Genomic DNA, 27,381 nt, shown 5'->3' on the forward strand with positions numbered 1-27,381 from the left:
TCATTTCCATATAGCCACTGGGAATCTTACAGCAAGGTGTCTTGCATTCCTTACCTCCTATCTTCTAGTAATGTAATGCCTCTGCATCCCTGCTACTTTTACTAATGACTGTATAGAAATGTTTCAGTGTCTATTTAAACACCTCAGTATTATAGGTTAAATTGTGATACATAATAATAGCTCTGAAAATAAATCTGCCTGTAATTAACTGCTTTATCCATAAAACTATAGAGTCATGCCTTTTTTTAAAGTCCACTTGCCTCAGATTCTTAGTGTGACAACAGTAACTGCACAAATGTTATTGCCTGTGGATAGCACTCTAAAACTAGTGAATTTAATTTAATTGGTGAATTAAATTTAATTGGTGAATTAAAGCCCCAATAAGCTTGGTCTGGGCCAAACACACAACAGAAGAATGGTCGATGCCTCAAAATCTCAGTTGCATATTACACCATTCAACTGTTCCAAATTTCCAAAGCTGCATCTTGACAGACTTTTACCTCAAAAACCAGAAATACTGTGCTTTTCAATTACACACAACTGTTTCCACCAAACAGAGTCATCAGTTCTGGATGACTCCCCACATGCCACCTGCTTGGCCTCCTCGTGTTGTGGTCCTCAATTAAGTACCTATATGTACCTTCTAAAATTCTCTAATACCTCCCTAATTCTCTCTAAACTGACCTCCTTGGTGCCATTTTGCACTTTTCAGCATTGACCAGATGACTCCTTTCTTATCGTACTGCTCCTGAAGTAAAATGCAAATTCACCAACAGGAACACGTGCAATTATATGCACAACAGAGTGCCCCAGAAATGTCTGTTTCCCTCAGCAGAAAGTAGAGGTATTTTACATTTTAAAACCAACATTTTGTCTTTTGTCTCAACATGCATTTTATGCAACAACGTTCAGAACATGGCAGGTAGAGATGAGAATAACACACTTCACGTGAAGAAACCCTCCAATTCTGTGTGGTTCTGACACAGATACCTGTGTCACCACTCACCTGCTTCTAAGAATGTTGCAAACTTGAAAAAACATGTGCTCATGAAATCGCTCTCATTTCCCATCAGAAAACCCTCAACAATCTCTCTATGCAAAGGTATGAGAAGTTATGAATAAGAAATGGAGAATATACCCAAAAGCGAATTCCCTGCCAACAGGAGGCAGCAGCTGTCAGGTCACAAGTTCACACAGAAGGGTGGGGGAGCAGAGGGAGGTGACCTTCAGAAGAAGAATATGTCAGAAGCTCAAAGCAAAATCCAACAGCTCTGTTTTTTGCAAAGGTTAGCTAAGGGTTAGCAAGAACAAATGAAGAACCTTAACTTTGTTTTAGAGTACTTAATTCCTCCTATATACCTCCCCATTTATAAAGCAAACACATGACCAGAGAGGAAAAGGTGGAATTTCCCAAAAAGGGAACAGCTCCACATTCAACCCTGGAAAAAATCCTCATCTCCAAAATGTCCAGATAAAATAAAATATGAGGACAGAAAGGTAACACAGTTGATATGGTCAGTAAGATCAATTATAAATACATAGGGATTGAGGACTGAAAACTGAGATCTCTCTCCCTACTCTCATCACATCATGAATCAGTTATATATTGCTCACAGCCACAAAATTATGTCACTAATTCGAGTTTATTTTGTTAAACTTCATTCACTTCTTTAGCTCTTGGTTCACTTGACTTCCCATCATAAAAATTAAAAGCACAATTAAGAAGCAAAGCACTTTTCTGACTCCTAAACATCAGCTAAGAAAAACTGACGACATGAAAGATAATGGCTGCTGCTCTAAAATGAGTATATCATAGTTTTTGGACTCCAATGTTTTCATTCTTATCTCAACTGAAAACATTTCCACTGAGTTATTATGCAAATAAAGTGTGGAAATAAAGACAAAATTTTCTACCATGAGGACTATTTATGGAACGGAACCAGTCCACACTGATGCTGAGGAGGGGATTAAGGCATGCAGCTGTAGTCTAGAGGAACCATCCATTACTAAGAGCCTGCTGGTTTTATGTGAGTCATTTCAGTTATACATATATTTATTTTTTTAAAACTTTAAATCCCAAGTCAATTACCGAGATATTGAAGCTTTCTTGAACCACACTTTTTCACATAATTAAGGTTCTCTGAAATGACAGTGATTTTTAATTGCATTGCAAATACTAGTTTGGATTGTGTGCCCAAAAACAGAGGTGAAGATTTCTATCATAGTACACACTTCTGTCTTTCCTCGTTATTCTCAATCTCCAATTTAGATTTGAGAGATAAGAAGAATTTCCTGTGAAGCCCAGGAAGCCCAATTCCCATCAGCTCCAGCACATGCCATAAGGATGCTACACAGCTCTTAGTCCCTGAAAAAAACCCCAGAGATCTGAAAGCACAGATTGAGCAAAACAAGTCTGTTCTCAGTAAAAATGACAATGTCATCAGGAGTATAGATCTTGAATTATGTGACAACTCTAAAGTGCCAGAAGAGTTTCAGAGTGCAAGAATTTTTCTGGAGCTTGTTATATATGTTATACTGAGGTTTTCACAATACATAAGCCAAATATTTCCTTTACAGAATCATAGAATATTCTGAATTGGAAGGGACCCACAAGGATCACCAAAGTCCAACTCTTGACCCTGCACAGGACATCCCAAGAGTCACACTATGTGCCCAAGAGTGTTGTCCAAACACTCCTTGAGCTCTGTCAGGCTTGGCACTGTGACCACGTCCCTTGGGAGCCTGTTCAGTGCCCAGCCACCCTCTGGGGGAAGAACATTTTCCTGTTATCCAGGCTATACCTCCCCTGACACAGCTTCATGCCATCCCCTCAGGTCCTGTCACTGGCCACCTGTGCTTTCCCTCATGAAGAAGTCGCAGATTTCTTCAACCTTGTGTGGACTTTTAATGGAAATCGGCTGCAGTCTGCCAGCACATCACTTACAGCCGCACATTGCCCTGAACACCAAGCAGGCCATTAGCTGCTTACTAATTTTAGCTTGTTCTATGAATTCTCTCCTTTTTCTTTCCTTCTTTATTTTCTGTGACAAAAAGAAATGAAAATTTTTTTCAAGAGGCTTCTTTCTAATAATTCAGGAATGAGCTGTGTTTTAGGTAAGCAGAGCACAGCCGCACTCCTGACTTACTTCCTGCATTGCTTTCTATACAGTACAATACATGCTTACACAGACATACAAAGCTATGCCAGCTTATTTACATTGCAGTTAACAGAGATAATCAGTTGGGGCAAAAAATATTCGAAGAAAAACATTTCTCAGCTCAGTGAAAATTCTATAGATTATAAATGTGTTAGACAGGAATAAGGCATATATGTTGTACCTTGAAAACAGAATTTGATGCTTGCTTCTGAAAATGCCTTGTCATAAATAAAATTCTACATAAAATAAGGTACTCCCCGATGTAAGGACAGCTACAGTGCACAGTCCTAAGCTAAATTTTATATTTCCAATTTTCTTATCTATGTTCCTGCACATATCCTTTCCCCATCAGAATGTAATGACTCTAAAGGCTGCTTATAGTGTATGTATGTATGATTCAAGTGCCCTCAAACTGAAACTGGAATTATTTTAAAAGTGCATCTGTATTTTCTGTTTGGAGGATAACACTAAGATAAGAGCAATGCACTTTTCAATATACTTAAAGAAGAGCAGGTAAGATTCTATGGCAGGCAACTACATTCATTTTACACATACTAATTTCAATTTTTAAAAGTACATTAACTCCAGACAATTTGCTAAAAATAACATGTTATTGTACAACTGTAGAATATTGATAGCAAAAGACTGACATATTGGTCAAACTACTTTTACATGTCCATTATCACTCAACTGAATTCTCCATTCCCATCACCATTTTTTCATACAACCTAATATACTTACACATATAATAAAGTGCTCCCAGACACATAACACATCTTTTAGGCCACTCTGAATTGCCTTCTACCAGCATGAGAATAACCCCAGGCTGCACTAAAGAAAAAGTCTATGTCACAGGATTTAAACATCTCATATTTAGAGTTTTATGAAAATATAGATAAAAGCTCTCCTCTTTGGAGAAACAGCACGCAGACATCAAAGGCACATTATTCTTAATTGCAAGTGTCTCTCAAGATATGTTGCTCCCACATGACAAAGTATGTTGCAATCACATTTTTGGATCCACATTAATAACAAGATCAATAAAATTAACTTGGCCATAGAATAATGGCATGTGGGAAGCTGCTGAAGCTGAAAATTATGTTCTCCCAGCAACTTGAAAGATAAATTAAATCACTGAACAACAACAAAATATGACTTTAAACTAGGCTCAACCACTTCTATCCTTAACTTGTACCATTTAAAAGCAATAATTTAACTGTCATTTGGTGACCTAGATACTTGGTTTGTGCTCCAGATGTTCTCACATTCCCTGTTGCTGGATTTGCTTTCTTACAGGCAGTATGAATGGGTACTCCATTAAAATTCTCAAAGCACTGGATAGTCACAGTAATACAGAAATGGTTTTCACATTCTTTCGTAATGCTCTTATCCTCCTTTTTTTTTTCTTGGAACTGTTTTCATTCAGCAATAGAGGTTTGGAAAGTGTTTGAAACCAGTGTTTTTTGTTAAGAAAAAGGGGCTAACAGTACTTGGGGAAGCTGTTAACAAACAATTATGTGTTGCTAGTATTTAGTACATTGTCATCCATTCTGTGAACATCAACTATGGAACACTCAGAGCAGCCTCTAACCAAAGGGCTACTGTCACTACTTTTTAGTTAACAAAACATGCATTACATTAGTGATTCCCTCTGTGCTACAGACAGCCAAGCACCAGGACAGAAGTTCATCATTAGCCATTTAATGTTAACTAGACTACTCATTTTATTTGCCTTTCAAGCTCTACAAGATTGAAAGTAGAAATATGCCTAAAGGAAACTGGGGTTCAGGATTTTTTTTTCAGAACTGAGAGGAACCCTAGAAGAGTGTCCAGATGCTCCAATAGATGAGGCACTAAAACTGCCCTTCACAGATTATTTTATAAGCCCAGAGAATTGCACGCTGTATTCCAGCCATATTTCCTTCTCTAGGCACATACTGACATCCTACTAAAGGAGCGTTTATGAAGATGCAAGAGGAAAAGGGATAGCATGAACAGTATGCAGTTGATAAAAATGAAAAGAAACTTTGTCTACATGGAAAAGATACAAGGGTGCATTCATCAGAATGGTCATAAATGGAGAAGGCAGTATTTATCTGGAGCTGGTACTCAATGGTATTTTAGAGTGGTTACTTCCAAATATACAAACATTCTAGCTCAATTATTATTGCATATGTGTCACTAGTAAGTGATGACTTTTTAAATGCAGTCACTGCAGAAACTATTTCAAATCTTTTAAAATAATCAAGTCTAAGTTTCTGGATAAACACATAAAGCTAAAGGTCTTATATCCCACCTGAAGACTGTTACAGCTGTCAGATTGATATCTGAATGAAAATAAGTTTTAATCAGAAAAAGGGATGTTTACAGCCAGAATGAACAGTCCCCAGAGAAAGCTGCTGGCAACAGATGCCTAAAGAAGGCATTTCCTAAGTCAAACTACCTCTACTGTAGCATCATGAGGGAATGTTTCCCGTTATTACAAACACCATAATTACCTCCAGAAAAATACTTGGGTTAAAAAACAAAATAAAAAACCCCCCACCAACAAAGTTAACAAGCAAATAAAAAACCCCCCCGAACCAAAATGCAAAACAAAACAAAACACACCACACAAATTAAAAAAACACCAAAAATAAGAAAACTAAAACGTCCTACCAATTCTTAACCATGAATCACCTTCTGCTATTGCCACACCTCAATTCAGAAAAGAGAGAGTATAGGCAAGATGGATCCAAAAATCAGAAAAAAAAAAAAATCACACAGACATAAAGAACTGCACAATAACAACAGCAATGAAGCACCAACCAAAGAGATCCTCCTGAGGATTTTATGTGTCAGGCAGATGAATTCCTGGGAGAAGTGCAGCCCACAGTTTTGGTTTGCAATGTACTGAAAGCACAGCCTTTCTCAGTAGAAGAGAGGAATATTGAATAGTAACCTATAAAATCTGAGTGATAGTAACTAAAAGAATGATGCTTTTAAATGACTGCCCTCACTTGAATACCTTTGCAGGTCCGAACAATGAGAAAAGTTTGATTATGATTTATCGTTACAAGCAGAAATACTGGTTATTTTATTTTGCTGGTGTCCAGCTAAAAGACTATTTTTATAAAAACAGTGATTTTGGAAAACTGATACTGCTGATATGCTCGAACAATTGGCTTACCTGAGTTCCACCTGTTCACCTAAAACCTCCTCCTGTCTGCTACTCTGGTTCACCTTCAGAGAAATCATTACCCTTCTCCTACTAGACAATGCTTTAGGCTGAAAAAAAGTGAAGTGAAAATCTCAGACCAAGGTGAATAATTACTGCTCTCTCAAAATTAGGTCATAAAAAAAATTTTTAAAAGTGCTTCTACAGCTGGGTGCTATAAACAGGAGACAAGCACAATCACTAATATTACAAAATATCTTTGCTGTAGCTCACTAATAATTCTGTCTTTGCTTAAAAGGGTATTTCCTTGTGAAATTATTTTCATTTTTGCCAAGTTTTGCTCACTTAAAAAATAAGTGACTAATATGATATTTTATTTTCTCTAGACATATTAGTGCAGATGGATTCAGGAACCAGACCGATGTTGAGTTATATTTAGAAAACATGAGGGCAAATAGCCCAACATAGCAATTCTTTTCTGCTGGTGAAGACTTCATTTGAGACAGAAGCAACGTGGCAACTGTTCTTACCTTCATGAATAAAGATTTATGTAAATTCCAGCTGTGAATTAGCAATCAATAATTTTAGAAGAAAAAGGGGCTGAAAGACAGGAAAATTTTCTAAGGTCACTAACAAACCATGTTTTAAGGTTTGCAACTGTGAAATTGAAGTCTTGTTGATAATGTAGCCATTTGTGCAAAATCCTGTGTCAGCTCTGCACAGAGGTAATAGAGGGAACAGCACCATTGTTCCATAGCACTTAAAAATACACAAGTAGCATTTTGGAAGCCCTGGCACAAGGGATAGTAAAGTTCCACTATCAGAGAAAAGTCTGCTCTCACATAAGGTCACAACTATCAGATGGGTAACAGTCATATTGCTAAAAGTCTAGCAAACAAGCTAATTCTGTGAAATAAGATTGGTAAAAGTTCAAAAGGATAGAGAGGCCTTTCTGAAACCCACTTTTTTTTCCCCAAGATATTTAAAGTTTTCATCATATGTTAAGATAATGATAAGCAATGATTGTCATCGTATTGATAAAAGCTAAGAGACATTATAGCTAATGCCCATTCACAATTAAAGTAATCAAAGAGATTCATTCTCTCTCCAATTCTTTCTTGTAAGTAGATGTTAAGAATAATTTGAAAGTAAAAAAAACTCACTGCCCTCTCCCACCTTGGCCAGCTTTAGAAAGTCAACCAGTAATTTAGTACAAGAGATTTGAAACTGGTGCACTTGAAACTTGAAATTACTATACATCGGTCTAACTCAAGAGAGAGCTCCAAGGTTTAACATAGGCTCAAATTGATAAAAAAAAACTTTGAGATCTTCAGAAAGGAAGAATTAAAACCTTATTTCTCTACCACACAATTGCTTTTTATGACAGTTCATCTAAGACTCAGGTTCTCTTAATATCAGGAGTAGTTACACATGCAGAACAGAGAAAAAAAAAATCTAATACACCTCAGTAAAATTCTGCCCATGAAAATATACAACGCCAGCCATTTTACTACTGTAAGTTGTAGACTTACCTGTGTTCTAAGGTTACTGACCAATAAGTGTTGTTTGGGGTTTTTTTTTTTCCAAACTCGTTGTTTTGGTTTGTTTGCTTTTATATACAGAAACAAAACCCAAGTGAGATAAAACTTGGCCTCTCTAGAGGGAGATGTTTCCACAGTGGAAAGTTTGCAAATCTGCACTACACTACCACTGTCTACAAACAGTTTTCTCAGCAGTGAGCTTCAGAAAAAAGTTTATCATAAAATACCACATTTAGTGACAGCCCCACAATGTTTCTTTTGCTTTTTGTAGAAGCTTTTAGAAACTTAAAAATTAATCTTGTGGGGAATCTTTCAAATATCATGGGAGCTGGATTGTTGGTTCCCACATGAGACAAAAAATTGTGGTTCATCTCCTTCAAGCAAAAGATCTTTGTCATTTTTCCAAGGGGGTCATTACCAGGGCTTGGTGGCTGCTACTGCAAAATAAAAAGAAACTGCAGCATTTCATAACCCATACTTTGGAAGCTCTTATTGATACATAAGGAAACCCACAATACTATCAAGCAAAAGTTAAAAGCTGAAGTCAACTTCTACAAAAATTGAATTAAATCTTAAATCAAGCAATTTTTCTACTGATAATATGTAATACAGTTAATACAAATAATTTTTCTTCCATTGCTGTTCATATATTACCAGTGAGTCCATGTGCAACTGGATTATTTTTCTTTTCTTTAAGACATTTGTGACATTGGCCAGCAAGACAAAGCTCTCACCCACAAATCAACACCTTCCCCCCTTTTTCCTAGAAGAAACTGGTTCAAGTTTTACTGACCTCCCAAGAACTTATGTTTCACCTTGCAGTTCCAAGGTTCTACATGGTGTAAATTGACTAATTTTGAAAAGTTTTGGTGCAAATGAAAATTTGCATGAGTGCTTGCCTGCAGTGGTGGCAGTGATTTGTTTCTGTATTTCTAGGAAGTTCAGGCCATCACAAAAGCAGTAAATAACATGGGTTAAAATTTCCCGTGCCAATCAAATTAATGATAGCTGCTTTTTTTTCCCCAGAGAAAGATTGTTTTTCCATCTTCCCACTTAGTGTCCAGGTATACTGGAGGCCGTTTATTCAGCACAGCCAATTATTTAAAACACCAATTATACCTAGCTTTACAAATTGCTGGACTCTTCTATACTCTAAATATAATACTCTGCAGCAAGGTAAACTTTCTAAAAATAATACTAATCATATTTTAGAAAGTCTATGGAATCTGATGACTAAAATCAAAACACTTCTTAAATTCACAACTCAGGAATTGTGAATTTTAAATACCTTAATTACTTCATATTTGCTACTCGTGAGTCAGCTTTGATCTGCTAAAATAACATACAAAAGGCATTCTTTCCCCTCTCAAGATCTTTATTTCTACATTATAAACAAAATGCTTTTGTTAGTATTTAAAAATGACATTAAGATGACACAGCAAAGTAGTGTGGGTGAGAATGCGTGGGAAGCTGATCAGAAGCACAACGAACTTCTTGGATGTTCAGAGAACAGCGCATCCCTCCAGGGAAATTCGGAAAAAATATTCTGCATGGAAACAATTCTGCCTATATATCACATTTTATCTTTTTTTCCTAAGGTTCTTTATCACTTGGAATATTTGCTGGAAAACAGATTTTCTGTCTTCATGGTCGTCTAATCTGCTACTTACAACTCCAGACATAATCCTGTTTATGACATTGCCATTGGCGACAACAGAAACCCCCCCACATCCACCTCCAAACTGAGGTCAGGATGATAGAAAGGACACAATTCAGCAAAACACTTACAAGCCTAACCTCAAACATATGCTTATGTCTTATGGGTGTGTGTCCTCACCAAATGAGGATGTGAGGATAGAACATCCAGAACTCCCATTTCTCCCTCAGAAGGCACTCGGGTTGTCATTATTGCTGCAGTCAGAGCCACGATCTAAGGGCACTGCCAGATAGATTAAGGCTAATGGTCAGACATTTACACACTACAACTTCACTAGTTTTGTTTGTAAACATGCTTACACTTGCTGAACCACTGATGCTCAACCATTTTACTCCATCATCCAGAACGAAATAAGAGACCCAGGTATGTGAATGACTGGAATCTCTTACACACACATGCAAGGGGAAGAGGCAGACACAGGCACTGCAGAGTCAGGCCAAACTGGCAGAAATTAATGAACAACAAACAGGAAGAACAAGATCAAGCAGTGGAGGAACAGATCAGCTATGACCAGGAAAGCTTTGCACTCCTGCTGATGTGCAATACAGAGAAATCCATTACTGCGTTTCAGCTTATATGAATTACTCAACAAGAAAACACATATACACATTCTTTGTTTTCAAAAAGTTTAACTCAAGAGGTAATTTAAGTTACATAAAATACAAAATACTTCCTTAATAAAAACAATTGGGACACTAATTAAAACAAGCCCTTTACATATCCAAAAGCAGCAATTTTGATTGAAATCTCTTATTCTCAAGATTTACTAAATAATTGCTGCCATCAAGAATAAAAAAACTGTTATCCTGACAGCATATTATTGGGGGATAGGTATCTATCCTAAACTCCCATATGCCATATAAAAGACCTTTGTGCTCTCAAAAAGTCAATGCAACTAAAAATTAATCAAAATTTAATTCTACACTTAAGACTTTGCACTACCATCTAGATTACCCAAGATGATTCTATGATTTTAAAAAGTTCATTTTTATTCATTTAACTGAAAGTAAAATAATGATGCCAGAAAGATTTTGATGTCAAGTGATGTCTCCCATTTAACAGCAGGCAAAATTTGGCCCTGGTAGGAACCACATGAACCTCCTAATGCTGCCTCAGCAATGCATCTGGTTATAACACAAACTCAAGACGAAGAGTAAAAAAAGTGTACTCTTCCTATGATGGAACTAACTAGGTTTTAAATATCCTTAAATCAAAACTGCCAGCAAGGTTTTATTGACTTTCCAGCCAATTAAAACCACCAGTAAAATCCACTCACTTCAAAAGAGCACCTATTGCACAGCAACAATTTTGGAGACTATTACCCAGTCCCATTTACACTTAGTGGCTGAGACATTATAAGAGTCATCTTGTAATGCATTTCGAGTCACTCAAGTGCCCACAAATCTTGTGTGAAACTCATGCAGAAATAGCCTCCATGGAAAAATCAGCATCACATTTACATATTTTAAGGCTTCAAAACAAGGCTCACTGGGACCTGAGCTCACAAAAGCATTCTGCAAAGCCTATGCACAGAGGCAGGTACTTTTAACAGCATTTTTGAATGCAACCAGTTAACTAGAATTATTATAGGTTTCTCTGTAACTGGTCACTTGTGTCACATAACAGTAGATTAATGAAAACAGTATTCACTTCCAGGCATTTACACTAACAGGAATGATTATAGTTAAGGGTCCCCTGACATTTCCATTACAAATCTATTTTTTGAGGATTTATATGTCAGCTATAATATAATTTTAGCTGAAACTTGATATGAAAGGTCTCAGCTATGCATTATTCAGTAAACATTCTCACACTTTTAAAAGGCTTCTTTCAAAATTAAGAAAAGAGAGTAATTTTACCTCATTTTTCTATTTAATGTGGTTGTTAAATATTTTATCTTGAGCAACTTTGCAGCATTTGCTACAAGATACAAACATTATATTGTTAATTCTGTTATGGATGGACTTCCTACAACTGTCTTGCACCGCAAAACATCAGTGAAAAAGAGAAATTGGACAGTAAAACAGATTGAACAGTCACAAAAATTTTAGGAAGATTTCAGGCTGATTAAAAGGCTTCTTTGGTAATTTCTGGACTTACATGATTAGAGAAACAATGACAGAATTAGTAGCAAAATGCTCCTTTTCATTTGGAAATGACGTGCATATTTGTTTAGTCCTATTTCTGTCTTCCCTGTACGTTATCTAAAGGAATAAATAATTTCATAATAAGGAATAATGAAACAGTTGCAGTCCTAAATTATTTAATTTATAAATTAAATCTACTGGACCTTCAAGCTATTTTTTTTCCACTTAAATTTTATGCCTCCTTTGGTGCACATCTTGTCAAATATGGATTAACACTGTTATTCTGACACACCTGAGGGAGCCAGCAGAGTCTACCGGGTCCTTGGGAGAGGAAAAAAATTCCACAATGCTCTACAAGTCCTTTGGAGCTGCAGGGTCTATTAACTCAAAAATACACTTATAAAAGAAACAAATAAGGATTAGACAGTGGACCATAACAATTTCTGGACTATTGGGTAAAAACTGTTATGCAAATGACAACACATTAACCCTTACTGACCAAAAGGAATTAACAATATTTCACTACTTTCACTGTGGTTGCAATAATGTGCCTTCTTTTTTAACAATATACATTTTTAAAGGCCTATACAGAAAATTTTAAAAGTCTAAGCACTAATTTTACTCAGTCAAGCGGAAAGAATCTCTGTTCCAATTATTAAAAAACAATTCAAACTTCCATGAAAAAAAATATAAACCAATTTATAATAGAAATTAGGCTTCTGCATCTGTGGCAATGAATAGTTTTTAAAAAGGCCTAACTATCTTTTCTAGTACTTAATTACTACGTTTTACTAGCTGGTTCTCACTGAGAAATAGATGCCTTCAGTTCCTTGAAAACAATAGGAACTTCTGGCTACTTCACAGCCATATGTAATGCAAGAACTAGAATGAGAAAGACTTCTGAAATCTAAATCACAAGAGTCACCATCCTGAGACATCCGAAATATATGAATATCCACATGCATGTCTGGAGGACCTTCTCATCTCAGTTGGGTTTAGCATGACTTTTACCTAACTCCACCTTATAACAACTTCTCTGCAAGGGTTGTATCTAAAAATAAACACCACTTAGGGCATTTTGCACATTAGGGCCTTTTGCCCCATGTCAATCCAAAACAACTTTTCAAGGAAATTGTGATGACTGATCTCTGAAAAAGATTACATTCACAAGTTTCTGCCATTTTGATGATTTCGTTTTCCCAGTTCAGGAAGAAATAGATGTCCTGTACTGCACATCTATTCAGGAAGGAACTGCTCTAGCTGAGCAGGCATGTTGTTCCTACTCAAGCCCATTCAGACAGGTTGACAATATTTAAATCTCATACAAATATAGACAAAGCCAGTGTGCTTAGGTCGTGTCTAACATAACAGCAAGTCATGGCTACCGTGATTCTAAACCATTTCCAGTGACAGAGAAGGCAAAGGATGTGTTGTCAGCCTTTTGTAGGTTAATTCATGACATGCAAGGTGTGTTTTCCTGGTCTTCTGACATCTGAATGCTTCCACTCCCAAGCACCATAGGCTAACAATCCATCTAGAGCAGAGGTTCACTACACCCAGGCTGTTCTGCAGCAAGGGATGCAAAACCCATGGCCACAGGAAAGAGAAATTCAAGAGCAGTAATAAGGACACCCAATTGCGAAGGAAAATTCTGGGGTTTAATACACTGTCGCAGAGTTGTTCAGTTAATAGAAATGCCTGTTCATTAAAGAAGAAAAGAAAGAAGAAACAGTCCAGAAAGCAGACAGTGGAACAAGGACTTGCCACTTCAAATAGCTGAATTTTTTGAGTAATGCATTCATTAGGATAATTTAATATACTGCTCCTGTCCAAGGCCAAGCTTTCTGTAAATTTCTTCTACTTGTTCAAAATTTATAAAGCTGAGTTTGTTTTTCAGCACAATCACAAAGAAACAGTGGTTTGTATATAGGAAAAATCAATGGAAATACTCAGAAGTGACGTATCTACTATAACAGCACACATTTGAATTGCAAAATACATCTCTCAGAAGGGTTGCTTTCCTCCCCACACAGTTAAATTCTTATTACTTGAAAACTAACAAATGAATCCCTCTGTCAGTATTTACAGAATAAAAATTAATAGGCTTTAGCTTTGATGGAGATATGCAAAAAGAAGCTCAAGATAGACAGAAAAGCACAGTTCCCTTGTTCTTTTAAGTCTGGGGACAGAGGAAGAGCTTACACTCTCAGTGCTTTGTCTGGCCTGTGATAAACTACATTGAATATGATCTACATATTCTGTAGTCAGTTGCATACATGTCAATTTCCTGAATATTAAATGTCTTCTGATTTTGAACAGAACTTCTAGTTTTTATTGGGAATTAATTACACCCTTATTTGCAAAACTTATACAAAAATGTTATATGCAGTTGGTGTGATTCCAAGTCTTGGGAGGATCTTTGCATTGGTCAGCTAATTTCAAAGTACTTAGCCAGAGAATTTGCATGCAAAGGTTTTTGTAGGGAAAAGCTATGAAGTGAGAGAAATGCTACTTCACAACATGGCCTTCAGACAGGCAAGACTGAAACTGTAAATATGGCCCTACATCACTATTCCTCCAGGGCTTGTGCTGTCCTGGCTGTTATCCATCCACTGTACAGAGCATCTCTGTCAAGAAATGGAAGCAGGGCAGGAATCCCTGTAGAAGCATATTTAGAGTAATCACAGTAGAGTACAAAGGCTGATTCTGCCCTGGTTTTCTTTTTGCAACCCACAACTGACAACTTTTGTCAATGCCTACAATTAATTTGTAACTATACACAGGTACAGACAGATTGCATCCACTTATAACAGCAAATTTTTCAGTTTTAATAACTCAGACATTTGACTATTTCTGAAGTTATCCTCTCTAAAGACAAATGATGCCATCTTCTGTGTCTTAAAAGGGGCATTACAAAAATTACCTTGTGGATGAGCACCATCCTTTGAAATGAGGGGACTGAACCTTGCTTACTTAATTCATACAAGCGCTAGCAGACAACTACAGTATTAACCACTAAAAGTCTACTAGGAATCTGGACTACTTCTGGAAAAAAAGAAATATTACTATACAACACTGTACTTCAACATGATTAAATACTAAAGGTTCTATTATAAACCTTGTAGAGGGTTGCATGATGTATGAGGATAAAAAAGGGAGGGAGGAATAATAAGGATTTAGTCATGATGCACTGACTTTAGAGTCACTAAGGAGCACAAATACAACCACAGCTTAAACTTGTAACGAGTTTGTAGAGTACAAAATAAAAATCTTTTATACTACTACACGGCTCATCTATAAAGATTTTATGTGATTTTCAATAGAGAAGTTATGAAATAAAGCAGCCTCTAGCACGAGCTAACAAGTACACTTGATGTTCATTCCCAAGACACTGCCCATAAAATATATTAAAGATAAATTTATCTTTTCTTCTGTGACAAGAGCCAAAACACTTCAATATTTAGAGATTAAGGCTTTCTTAAAGGAAAAAACAACAAAAAAAGAAGACAATAATTATTAATTCAGTAGTACAAATCACCTCCAGGGCAATCTCTTTAAATTACTAGCAACCGTCCCCTGGTCTGCAGAAGGGAGCAATCACTTTGAAAAATCACCACCACCAACCAAACAAGAAGATTTTTCTACTGATTAAATTCTTTTAATACTGTATCACACTAAAAGTGCAATCCAATTAACAAACCATTTATATTGACCTTAAAGAAAAATGAGAATTACATCATGCTTCTAGAGATATATAACATAGATATACATAATATACGTAAATATACATAACTATCTTATAAAAGTAGTTACAAATTTGCTATATTCCTGCATATATGTGCTAGATGAATCTTTTCATGCTGTGGCTACATATAGTCTAGCAAAACCAGCATGAAAACTTCAGTCCACATGAGGAATACCATAGGAAGACTCTCTTTGGTTCTCGAGAATAAATATTTTATTTGGACATAGGAGCTTTTATTTATTTTTACAAACCTTTAAGCTAAGAAAGGAAAATGCCTGAATTAGAGACATGTAGTAGACATTTAGTTCAGTTCAAAAATATCTTGTGATGTTATTCCAGACAGTAACTGAAGGAAAAGGTGAAACAAGGTTTTCAGTAAAAATGAATTCTCACTTCTAAGATACACATCACCTGCTCTGCATTCACAGAAGTCTCTTCTAGACACTTCAGTATGAGTCAGTAGTGTATAAGCACAATAATTTGGCAAGAGTCAAATTCAAACTGTCTGCTGAGAAATGCAGTTTTATGTGAAGAAACATATGCATTTATGACACAGAGAAAACAATAAAACTAACTGTTTCTGGCAGCAGAAGTATTTAGTGAAGCAGCACCTTCTCAATATTCCAGTATTTCATTTTCAACATATTTTCAGCCCTTTCTCTCCTTTTTCTTTCTACAGAATATGTGCAGCAACATAAACAACTAGAAAGGATTGACAAAAGAAGATATTGCTGACAGAAACCATTTTCATGACCTTTTTCCTCACCTCTTTCTACACCAATGTATATAGGACACTTTTTCCTGTTTTCATTTTTCTCTATCAGGACCTTTCCATGAAGTTTTGGGGTTTGGAACAGCTCCACCCTATTTCCTTACCACTTAATCCCCATTCCTTTATATCACAGGCCACCTCTTTCCTTTACACACATAGAGATAATTGCTGCTGCTTGAGAGGCAGCAACACAGCTCCTGTTGTTTTCATTATCGAAACCTATTTCATAATCTAAACCCCTGTTAATGCCCCCTACCGAAAATACCTCAAGAAAAATGAGACATTTTAAGAAAACCGGTAGTGGGTTTCCATTATCAAGAGCAACTCAAAATCAGAGGTCTACCAGCAAATTACAGCTATGCCTGCACATTTTCAGACTGAGAATATTCTGATCTATGAGTCTTATACTTACTGTTTTGTGCAACTTTGGCATAACTCAAATACAGAAGTGAAATACAATATTAAAAACCTCCAACTTTCCTTTCTAGAGCTTTGAAGCTATTAGGCTCTGCTATGTAAAACTTGGCACACACTAAGAAGTAAACCTTTCCCTGATAGATGGTAACAGCTCCTTTGTTTCTCCAACTCCCACTTGATGGAAGGATTATGCTCTCAATCAACGGTAATGGCTCCCACTAAGACAAACCAGTCCATCATCTCTAACTCCATACACACTACTGACTCCATGTGCCAAAACCTGCACACTAAGCAAGCAAATACTTAGAATTAAATAAACAGTTCAGATTCCTCTCTGCAGACCCCAATGACCCACAGTGTGAATAGCTATATTTAATTACATATACAACCCATTACCTCAAAGAGCACATCTTTCCTGAGTAAAATCTGTAGCTACAGAATATTTCTCTCTCTTTTCAAGACATTCTGTACTAGAATCCCAGAATAGCCACAGACCGGGGGGGGGGGGGGGGGGCAGGGGAGAAAAAAAAAGAAAAAAAAGGAAGGAAATGTTGACCTATTTAATAGGGAATAAGCCAAGACATTGAAAACTAACACATGACCAACATTTTCCATAGAAATCCTCATGTCTTCTCCAGATAGATCAAATGCACAACATGTTATGCAGAATCTTCAGGGGTGTCTAGGGAAGAAAATTTATTTCTGTACTTCTTAATGAACCTGTACCAATTTTTACAGAGCTTATGAGGGAATAGTTGGGAGAAAAAGGGAGAAAATCAGAATGGAGAATAGCCTTCATTGCTACATTTTCAAGGGGTCTACTCCAATAATTAACTGAGAAGAAAAGGCAAAGAAAAAAGAAAAAAGAAAAAAGATCCTATTAAGTGATTAGTGTCTGAAGATATTATTTTTACAACAAATGGTTTGTATTAAAGAAAAGGAAGCTCAGAAGAAAATTCTAGTACAGGAAGAAACACCTGGAAACTGTCTTGAAAACATTGCATTAGACTCACAGCAATACAGCTAATCTTACATAACATCATTAGCCCAGGAAAACCATTTTAGTAGCCTTCACAGATCTTCATCTTTATTCTCCATTGTTACCTGAATAAGAGAAATCTTAAGAAAATCTATAGCATAACTAGAATAAAGGATACACTCAACAATATTGCAGGACCTGGTCCAGAGAGGAGAGTGGAATTAGCCATAATCATTACTGTATTGCATAAAATAACTGCTGTATATTTTCTCTTTGCGGAATACAAAGAAATTAGTCCCAATAGTCATGGCATTTGTTGATAACCACATATACTTGAAGTTCTCACTTTTCTCATGTGCATTCAGTGCATTCCCCAGAGCTGGAACGAATTATGTTCACAAGTACCAGTACTTTGAAACCATTTCTGTAAACTCAGATAAATGCTAGTTCAAGTTTCTGACTACCCAAGGTAAACAGCTTACAGTTTCAGCTCTGTTGCATAAAAAAAATAATTGTAACTCACCTGTAAAGCCTAATACATTCTGAGTTTTTTATGATGCAAGTAGTTATCACCTCTTTAAGAATTCAAAGTCAGCAGTAATATTCTTGGACATCCTTAACAGACTTTTACTTTCTATAATAGCAATTCTAAATTATCCTGTTCAGCAAAGCGAAAACCTCATGATTTACTTCATGACACTGGAGATAAACATTCTGCCTGCAGGGTGGCACAAATTTATACTGTAGATGCAATATATCGAGACTGAAACATAATTTTAAAATAAGTTAACATTAAAATTAAAAGAAATTATATCAAGCTGAATAACTATGATTATTTAGCCTTTCTCCCAAGGCAGAAGTTTGATCCCATTAATGTTAGTACATGACTCTAAGCAATCATCTGCCTTTATCTAAAGTCAGTAGTGTTTGCCATGACTACAAACAAAGCTACAGCAAGGCCACGCTTAGAAAAAAACAGGTCCACAAATCCAAAAGATTCTTTCTGTGTCTCTTGTTATCTCAGAAGGCTTTGCATCAGCTAGCATTCCATGGTATTCCTCCTGGTTTCTACTCCAAATTCTGGTGAATTTGCAAGCAAAAAAGCCAAGGCCTTGCATAGTACATATTTTGTTGTTTCCTTGTATGTTTCTCTCCTCATTCATTTCAGGCTATATTCAGGATATATTAGTACTTGCTATACAGACCATTGTAAAATCAAGTGTTACATTTTGCAATTAAGCAGATTATAATCTTGGTTTGGAATCTCTTTTGAAACTGTAAGTGAAAAAAAATTATGTAACATGATTGTCTGGGTTTAAGAAATAGGTGGCTTCTTAGAGTAAAATAAGCCCAGAGCTTAAATGGTTTAGGCAAATTAGTAGGACAAAGTTGTCTATACATTCTCTGCAGATAGTCTGAAGAGGCTTTTTCAGAAAGGTCAAACATTTCATTATAGAAACACAATAAACTGACTACAGAATACTAAAAATAATATTCCCTTATATAGTTAGGCTGTGTCAGATCACCGTATTCTGATACGCTACCACCTTTAATTGGAGACCAAATGTCTAGAAACCATTTAAAGAAACAAAGAAAAGATTCACAAGTATTTTTAAAATTTTTTCACGAGAACCTTCCAATTCTGAAGGGATGAGAGGATATAACACTGACCTGGTAGATTGCAGTCCCAGCAAGGAACCCTCATCATTCCCTCACTGCTCAGGGCTGTCAAAGGAATAACTCTATCTCCCTGTTTCTCCTACCCACAGCTTAATGAAAATGTCTTAATGAAAAGAAAGTGGTTTAAAATACAATGCACTTTTCTTCCTCTGCACTTAAAGCTACTGAAGGTAGAATACTAGATAACAAGTTTATTCATACAAAGTTTGGAAGCTGCTTTCAGCCACTTAGAAATTTTCCAGAAGTAATGTTTCAGAAGGTGAATTTATTCAAGTTTCCTGCTATCTTGAAAAAGAACAGCATCAAGCTCTCTGTCACCAACACCTCCCTGTCTCACAGTAAAATCACTGGTAATGTTATCCTCAAATTAGGCCAAGGGCTTTATTTTACATTATAAAAAAACTCCTGTACATCACACAAGTCATTCAATTTGAGAACAAATGTTTGCCAATTCATTCAGTGCAACATCTCTGAGAACCCAAGCATGACACTGAGGAACTAAATATTTTAGTAGTAAAACGGTATTAAGACAACTGATAACTTTCCAGATGCTATTTTCAAATGCATGATTACAGCTACAGCAATAGCCCTAAAATCACATCCATATTTAGAAAGATGTTTACTTGAAACCCCTTCAAGAATAATGGAAAATTTGCTTCAAACAACAAACTTCCATTCACAAATACTTGACAAAACCACGTTTATTTTGCATCACTTTTGTATCATGTGCTACTATGTTTCAGTGTCTTTTGTTGTTCCTGTATAAGCCCCTATGAGTGTTAGGCCAAATTCTGTGTCCTTAACCAATTAACATGCAAATTAAGATAAAAACTTCAAAAGTTTACCCCAAACATTTCCAAATAATAAAAGTGAATGTTAGTAAAGTTTCTTCTAAGTCAAGAACAGCTTCTTCTAAAGTATGAATCAGACTTGTCCAATTTTCTCCAAACCTCATTAGTCTCCCAGGTGATGAAAGTGAAACACACAAAGTGTCAAGTTACTATGTTCTGAACAAGTTCAGTATTTGAGCACAGTCAGTTCCAAGTATTTAGGTACTAGAAACAAACATCTTGGAAAAATTAAACTTTTAAAATCATCGACTCTTTTATCACCATCCAAAATAATGTCAGGCTAGAAAAAAAAGGTAAGTTTTGAACATACACCAAAGTAAAAGCCTCTTTTTTGTTTTTAATCAAAAGTGCACTGCTAAGAGATAACGGCAATTTTGGATTTTTTTTTTTTTTTAACATGGCACAAAAGAATGACACCAGGAAAGGCACTGAACGGGGCGAAAGGCGCGGTGGCTGCACGGGGCGCGGCCGCTGCGCGGGGCGAGCGCGGCGCGGAGCGGCGGGTGCGGTGAGCGCGCGCGGCCGGCAGGGGGCGCCGTTGCTCGCGGGAAGGCGGCGCGGGCGGGAGCGCCCCCAGAGCTGCCGCAGGAGCGGCCCCGCGCAGCCCCGATCGGTCCCGCCGGTCCCCTGCCCCGGGATCCACCGCCGGCAAAGGGGGAACGCCGCCCCCGAGCCCCCGCCGACCCCCGAGCAGCCCCACCCGGGCGGCTCCCCGAGGCAGGAGGCCGCGCCGGGTCCCAGCACGCCCGCGGGCACCGCTCCGCCTTGGTAGGGGCGGGAGAAGCGACAGCCACCCCCCTCCGAGAGCAACCAGCCCCAAACCCTAAATACTCACCATATTGACTTCCGAGACCATATCTATGCTGGCAATGTCTATGTTCATGCCAACAGCCACTGGGGGACCTGCAAACCGACAAGATTGTCCGCAATGTGATCTCCAAAAACTTAACTCATTCTTACCAGAGTTGGCAGGGCGAACACAGCGTACACATAAAACGACGTTTAAACATAATCAGAAAGTCAGGAAAGAGGCATAAAGCGCTTCCCACCTCTTTCTCCCCCTCCCCCCAGTCCCCCTCAGAAGGGTGCCACCGCGCCCACGAGACCATACACTACCCGGGCCACCCCGCGCCAGCCACGGCCGTGGAGGTGCTTTATGTAACACAACACACGTGCACCGGCGCGCCCAGTTCCGCGCTCCTCCGCGCCGGCCTCCGTGACCGCCACCCGCCTCGACACGCTCAGCCCCGCGCCCCGGGGACGGCGAGCACCGAGCCCGGGGTAGGGATGGGGGGGATAATGATGGGGGGAAAGGGCCACCCACAGCGAACACAGCCGAAATAAACAAACTAGTTCGAAGTAGGAGCACGCAGAGGGTTAAATGACATTTTTGTATCAGTTAACAGCATATCTTGTACTCAAAAATAGTAAGTGCGATCACAGGCACATAAAGCTGAAAGGAATAAACGCTGGGTGAACTTAAGAGAGATTTGCATCTCGATGAAACCAGTTAAACAAGGGTTTAATTACAGGTTAGTAAGGTATTATCACACACACACGCACAATGAGGGACCGATGACGAATATACAAGTAACTTAAGTGATCGCATTAAGAGCATCCTGTGCTAAGAAAATTGAAAAAAAACGGGCTTAACTTTGGATCAGCTAGAGGAAATGGCAACACACACACACGCCAAAGCAACAGCACCCAAAACACGTTCGAACCTCCCCCCCACCCTGCAACGCACCCGGTCCAGATATGCAACCTCTCTTATTCAAAAGCAGTCAAATTACCTCCAAAATCTGGCCTCAAGCGAATATCATAGCCCTTCAGCAGTCTATCCACCGTCTCTTTTACCAGTGACATGTTACTAGGGTCATTGACACTAGAGAAAAAAGAAAGAATAATACTGTATTATTTCTGATTTCTCAGCCCCCAGCTGTACATTCCTCTCAGCAGCAGTATGCACTGCAATTCAAAGTAAAGGAAAAGAGATACCTTCATCACTTACCTCTGTGCACACACCGCAGCTATTATTAAAGGGAATGACCAAATCCCAAAGTAACCCTTTTTCCGGACTCTCAGCATCCCTTTAGCTTTTGATATGATTTAGGGTTTCAGTGAAGAGAAGAGATCCAACTTATTCTGGCCAGTGCAGTAATTCTAATGTGAAGCGCATGCGCACGGCGTACCACAACATCAAAAGGAGCAGTGGTTGCTGCTGGAGATGGAGCAAATTTCCTTGGGAAAAAAAAAAATTAAAGGGGAAGAAGGAAATGCATTATCTTTTTTTAAAAAAAAGTAATCCACAGGAGGATCCAATATATTTTTGTTGTCCTTTTTGTTATTATAGAATATAAATTACAGCAAGAAGAGAAGTTTTAGGAGTTACAGGGTACAGCGGCTTTGCAACCTAGTTTAAGGGTTGGGGGGGCTGGACGGACTCGGATTAGGCGCAGGAAGAATAGGTTAAAAAGGCGAATGCACTGCGTACGTATGGGGGCCGGTGGGGGGAGAGAGGGGGCAGCTTAACTTCTTAGTCCCTGGAAAGAACCGCCTGAAGCGAGGAGAGGTGCGGGCAAAGGAGCCGGCGCTGGCAACGGGGGCGGGCGGTGGGGGAGGAGGGAGATGGGCGCCTACAGTATTTCTCACGGAGGAAAAAAATATGATGACGAATAGTTTCTTGTAAGAGGGGATTAGGCTGTTTCTTTCCTTACGGTATTGCCAGGCGCTATTCCAGGAGCAGAGGCACTGGGGACTGAGGGGGTCGCCGGCTGCCACCACCGGCTCCCACGGGTCACTGGCTGGTGCCTGAGGGGCGGGAGCGGAGCCCCCGCGGCCCCGCTCCCCCCCGGCGCATTTTCCATATATCGACCGATGTTTAACCCAGGGCTGCGAGTTCTTCAGGTAGAAACCTGGCCACGGAGTTGGAGGAGGGGGACCAAGGGGAAGAAAAACACCACCCTGAAAGGCTTTTAGTGACCATCCAGACTCGGTGTAGGTGCATAAGCCCACTTACCTTAGTGGGTAAAACACCCAAGCTCTTCAAATGCAGCACGTGATCCAATTAATGCCTCGGAAGAAACAGAAGACGAGCGGAAAGCTGATCTGGGGATGCTTTGAATGACATTTAAATCCTGAGCAGAGAAAAAGATAGAAAGGAGAGAGAGAGAAGAGAAAAAACAAACCCCTGAAAAATAACAAACACCGGAGTTAAATTATTCCTCTCAAATCTGCTTTGTGCTCGTCGCTCCTTTTACACCTCCTCCTCCTCACGCACATACCCGCTCGGCCCCGCGGAACCGTGCTGCTTCACCGAGCGGATCTGGGCGTGCACACGTCCTCGGCCGGCCCGGGCGGCGCGGTGAAGGGATTTGGAACACTTTAGGCGTCAGTTAACACAAGAAATATTTAACTCGCTGCAGGAGAGTGGAGGAGCAGAAGAAAACCCCCACCAAAACCACCACCACAAAAAAAAACCTAACCAAAAAAAACGGTGGGTGGTGGGGGAGGGACAAGGGGGGTGTTGCACAGACAGCGAGGCGGGCTGGAGAGCCGTTTGCTCCCTGGCACAGCGCGGTCCCCGGCGCGGGAGTGAGGCGCTCCGGAGCTGCTGCCCTACCCTGCCCCGCCGCCCCCGGGCCGGCCACCGCCTCCTGCTGCCCGGGAAAGCCGCAATTCGCCTCGCACGGCCAGGCCGGCCCCAACCCACACCCAGGCGCACCCTGGCCCGGGAGCAGGAGAGCCAGGAGGGCCGCCGGACCTGGGGGATGCTCGGAGAGAAGAGGCGGCGGCGGCTCCCCGGGAAGGGCGAGGGGAGGAAGGGTTGAGGTGGGGGCGGACAGGGAGGCGGTGGGATGAAGCCTCACCTGGGGAAACGGCGGGGTGGAGAGAGGGGTGAGCTGCCCCCGAGAGACGGCAGAGCTGCTAAAAAAAATAAACGGCCAAACCGTGAAGCAATCGGCAGCCCCGAAAAGCAGGCAGCCATTTAATACGGACCGATAGCTACCTTGGCGGGAGCGCTCGGGAGCGGGGAGCCCCACGCCGAGCTCCGCAGCATCCACCTGCCGCTGGAGCGGGGCCAGGGCACCTCCCCCCCCCCTTCTCCCCCCCCCTCCCTTTCCCCCACCTCCCCGCCGCCCGTCCTGCCAGCGGCCACTCCGGCACTGCTCCAGCGGGGGGAACAAATCGTGCTCCTCTCCCCGCACTGTCAGTGCCTTAAACCGCCACACTGTGCCTTTGAGTTCAAGTAAGTAGCTTCTCGGTTTTTTCTTCCAGAAACAAAATAGCCATCCTTTGGGGGGCTGGGGGCAAATCGTCAAGACATATTTTCACTACTTTTTCCCATTTGTAACAATTGGAATAGCACAAAGTGAGAAAACACACTTTTCCCGCTGAAACAGACAAGAGTGTGTGGGTGATAAATTTCTCATTTATGTATTGAATAGAAAAAAACCAAACAATTAAGTTAAAGAATGTTTAAGCATTTTTTAAAATCGCAACACCCACGGCCCCCACCCAATTTTTCAGCTTTTTGTTCCATAGCTGATGTTACAGAGCCACTCTCCCTGTTCACCAGCGGAGGTTTCTGCTCTCACACAGCCAGGCTGCTTCACTGCCAAACCTCTTGAAATACGGCCCTGAAAGGAAGATGGTGGATATGCTGTGCAGTGAATCATTTGACTTTAGATGTATAATAGGCACTTTTTTCCCTTTCTGCAATCATATGATAAGACCAGGAGGTCTCCAGATAAAACACTTTAATCCTGCACGGTGAAATTCACCTGCAAGTGCTAACTTGGGACCACATCCAACACTCCTAAACGGTTTCTGAGTCTCTGCTATTAATTGCCATTACACCACAGAAATTTGTCATTTGCCACATCTGAATATGACCGGATATCAACATTAAGCTGATGCTGAAGGCTGGTAATATTTGGTGCTGGACTGACAGGAATTTTTGATTTACATACTAACTTAAGAAGAATTCAAACAATGCCAAAATATCTCACATTTCTTCTCTGATCTTATACACAGAGTACCCCTGCCCCATGTGTAGTGAAACCTACTCCCAGTCTGGCTATTCCAGCAAAAAGGAATTGAACATCTCTCAAACAAATTCAGTATGTGTGGATATCATGGTGCATTATGTGTGAAAAATTAATGTATATCCTTGGGTTTTGGAAATTTAAAGGTTCTATTGAGCCATGTTTGGGTTGATCTGCATAACTCATTATTTTTGCTAGCTGTAAATGCACTGCTCTCTAAATGGGTCTATAGCAGTAACATTGTCTTACCAACACTGCTGGCACATTTTTCCTTTCATAAATGTGTTCTTGCTTTGCTATACACTTTTGACAATACCAGTTTTTCTCTGACCACAGGGTTGTGGTCTATCTCTGCCAGTTAAAATTTCTTATCACCTTCAAAATCTCCCATTTATTTTAAGCAACTTGTCAAAGAAATCGTTTCCCTATTTTTCTCACTTGTGTCTGTGTGTTTGATTGAAAAGTAGAGGAAATAACTGGTGTGAACACCAGTATTGGCAAAGTGCAGAACTGTTCATGTGACATGTTGAAGGATTGCTGAGATTTTGGGTGTCTTACAATGGGCAAACAACCTGGTTCCCAGCTGGATATGGTACTTCTGGTTCTAAAAATATCTCAGTTAGACTACAAGTACTGTAATCTCAGAGAGAAGCCAGCAAAGATGGTCATATTTTAAACGGCAGTTGCAGATTATTTTCATTCTTAGCTTTCAAGAATGAAAAAAATGCCCCTCAAAACTGAAATACTCTAAAAGAATGGCCCACAGTCCTCGCTGAGCAGCGTGTGATACTATGAAAGAAATGGGCAATAAAATAACATCATACTTGTTAATCTTGTCAACCCTTGACTACAGCACTGTTTTCCTGTCACCATGAATAATGTCCCAGGCCATGTACTAAGAAATCTAAAGGGTTTTCAAATGGGTTGCTGTAAATATATATGGTATGCAAAATAAACTTTCAGAAGGATTAAGAGTTTCAAGATAGGTTCTCAAGAGACCCAGTCACTCAAGTCAGTAGAGACAGAAGAAATGCTGATTGATGGTAGCCCAAGAACAGTAGCCCTGTATCACAAATAGTGTCACTAACAAATGCAAAATCCCACTTAAAAAAAAAAAAATCTTTTCACTGCACATCAGCAAGTTGTTGTGTTCTGTCAAAGTGATGTTTCCTGAATTTTTTAGCATTTAGATAAGATGCAGCAGTATCAGAAACATTCAGGTGGAAGTTGTTTCTATGTATACGATAACATTTAATTCTCTAATTACAGAAGAATGTTAATAATAAACTATTTTGACACGATTTCAATTTTCAAATCCTGTAAATCTATACATTCATGTAAAAGAAAACAAAATATAGTCAACCCTTGTAGAAATTTCCTGAGCAAGGTTTCAATATACTTTATCTTGGTCTCCTTACTTTCACTTTAGGTCTTCAGATCTAATGTGACACAGTCCATGCACCATACACCATCCCATTAGCAATCAGGATGTCAGCATAAAGATACCTGTTACATCACATACATAGAAAAATTATTCATGCAGGTATCTTGATTCTGCTTTTCATAGGCAATGGAATTCACTTTTTCATAGCCACAGTGTTCTGGGATTCACATCAGCTTCAACTACTGTGTATCTAAAATAATCCAAACTGGTAAATTTATTGACAAAAGCAGTTTTGTAAGACCTGCCAGTTCTGCTGCTCTTGGCCCTTAAAAAATATGAATTTATCAGTATTGTACAGAAAATGAGTCCAATAAGTTGCTCAGGAAATAAGTACCACTTGATACAAGCATGACTGTCACTTAACTGTAAGTAAGAGAAGAGCAAATGGGAGGGGCAAATAATAATGTCTTCTTGATTTGCATAATTCTGTAGGACTTTAGATGTTGGAGCTCATATTTTTTCATTCCGTAACTCACTACATGCATCTCCACAGGGTTAAAGACAATATAGGTAAGACCTTACCTCAGTTCTTGACCCAGGTAGTGTTTTAAGAGTCAAGGACCTGCTATATCTTTAAACAAAAATCATTTGTGTAGCTTGAGATCAGCAGAACTTAAGTGTATATCGAAGAAAGTCTTTTAATGGGAAATTTAATTACAGATTAAAAAAAAAAAAAGGCAAGTAAAAGCTTGTGTAAGACATCCCCAAGTGCTTTGATTGCAGACAATTGGAAGCAACTCAGTGGGGACTGGAACAAGATACAAAATGACAGGCACCTAGAATTA

The 27,381-nt window shown here is 39.2% G+C and overlaps 1 protein-coding gene across 4 annotated transcripts in view; it reads right to left on the reverse strand.

The window, feature by feature from the left end:
• The window catches only part of GABRB2 (gamma-aminobutyric acid type A receptor subunit beta2), a 162,219-nt gene extending 138,180 nt beyond the window's left edge, over positions 1-24,039 (reverse strand). For 2 of the 4 annotated variants that reach the window (XM_048319466.1, XM_048319462.1), the window contains exons 1-4: positions 23,124-23,378; positions 22,116-22,345; positions 21,898-21,989; positions 20,940-21,007 (exon numbers count right to left, since the gene is read on the reverse strand). In XM_048319466.1, coding sequence (XP_048175423.1) covers positions 20,940-21,007; positions 21,898-21,989; positions 22,116-22,192 — 237 coding nt within the window. In that variant the 5' untranslated portion in view covers positions 22,193-22,345; positions 23,124-23,378. The other 2 variants (XM_048319465.1, XM_048319463.1) reach the window with 2 other exon arrangements.
• Positions 24,040-27,381: the final 3,342 nt, after the last annotated feature.

This window comes from Corvus hawaiiensis, chromosome 15 (genome assembly GCF_020740725.1).
Source record: "Corvus hawaiiensis isolate bCorHaw1 chromosome 15, bCorHaw1.pri.cur, whole genome shotgun sequence".
Taxonomy (NCBI): domain Eukaryota; kingdom Metazoa; phylum Chordata; class Aves; order Passeriformes; family Corvidae; genus Corvus; species Corvus hawaiiensis.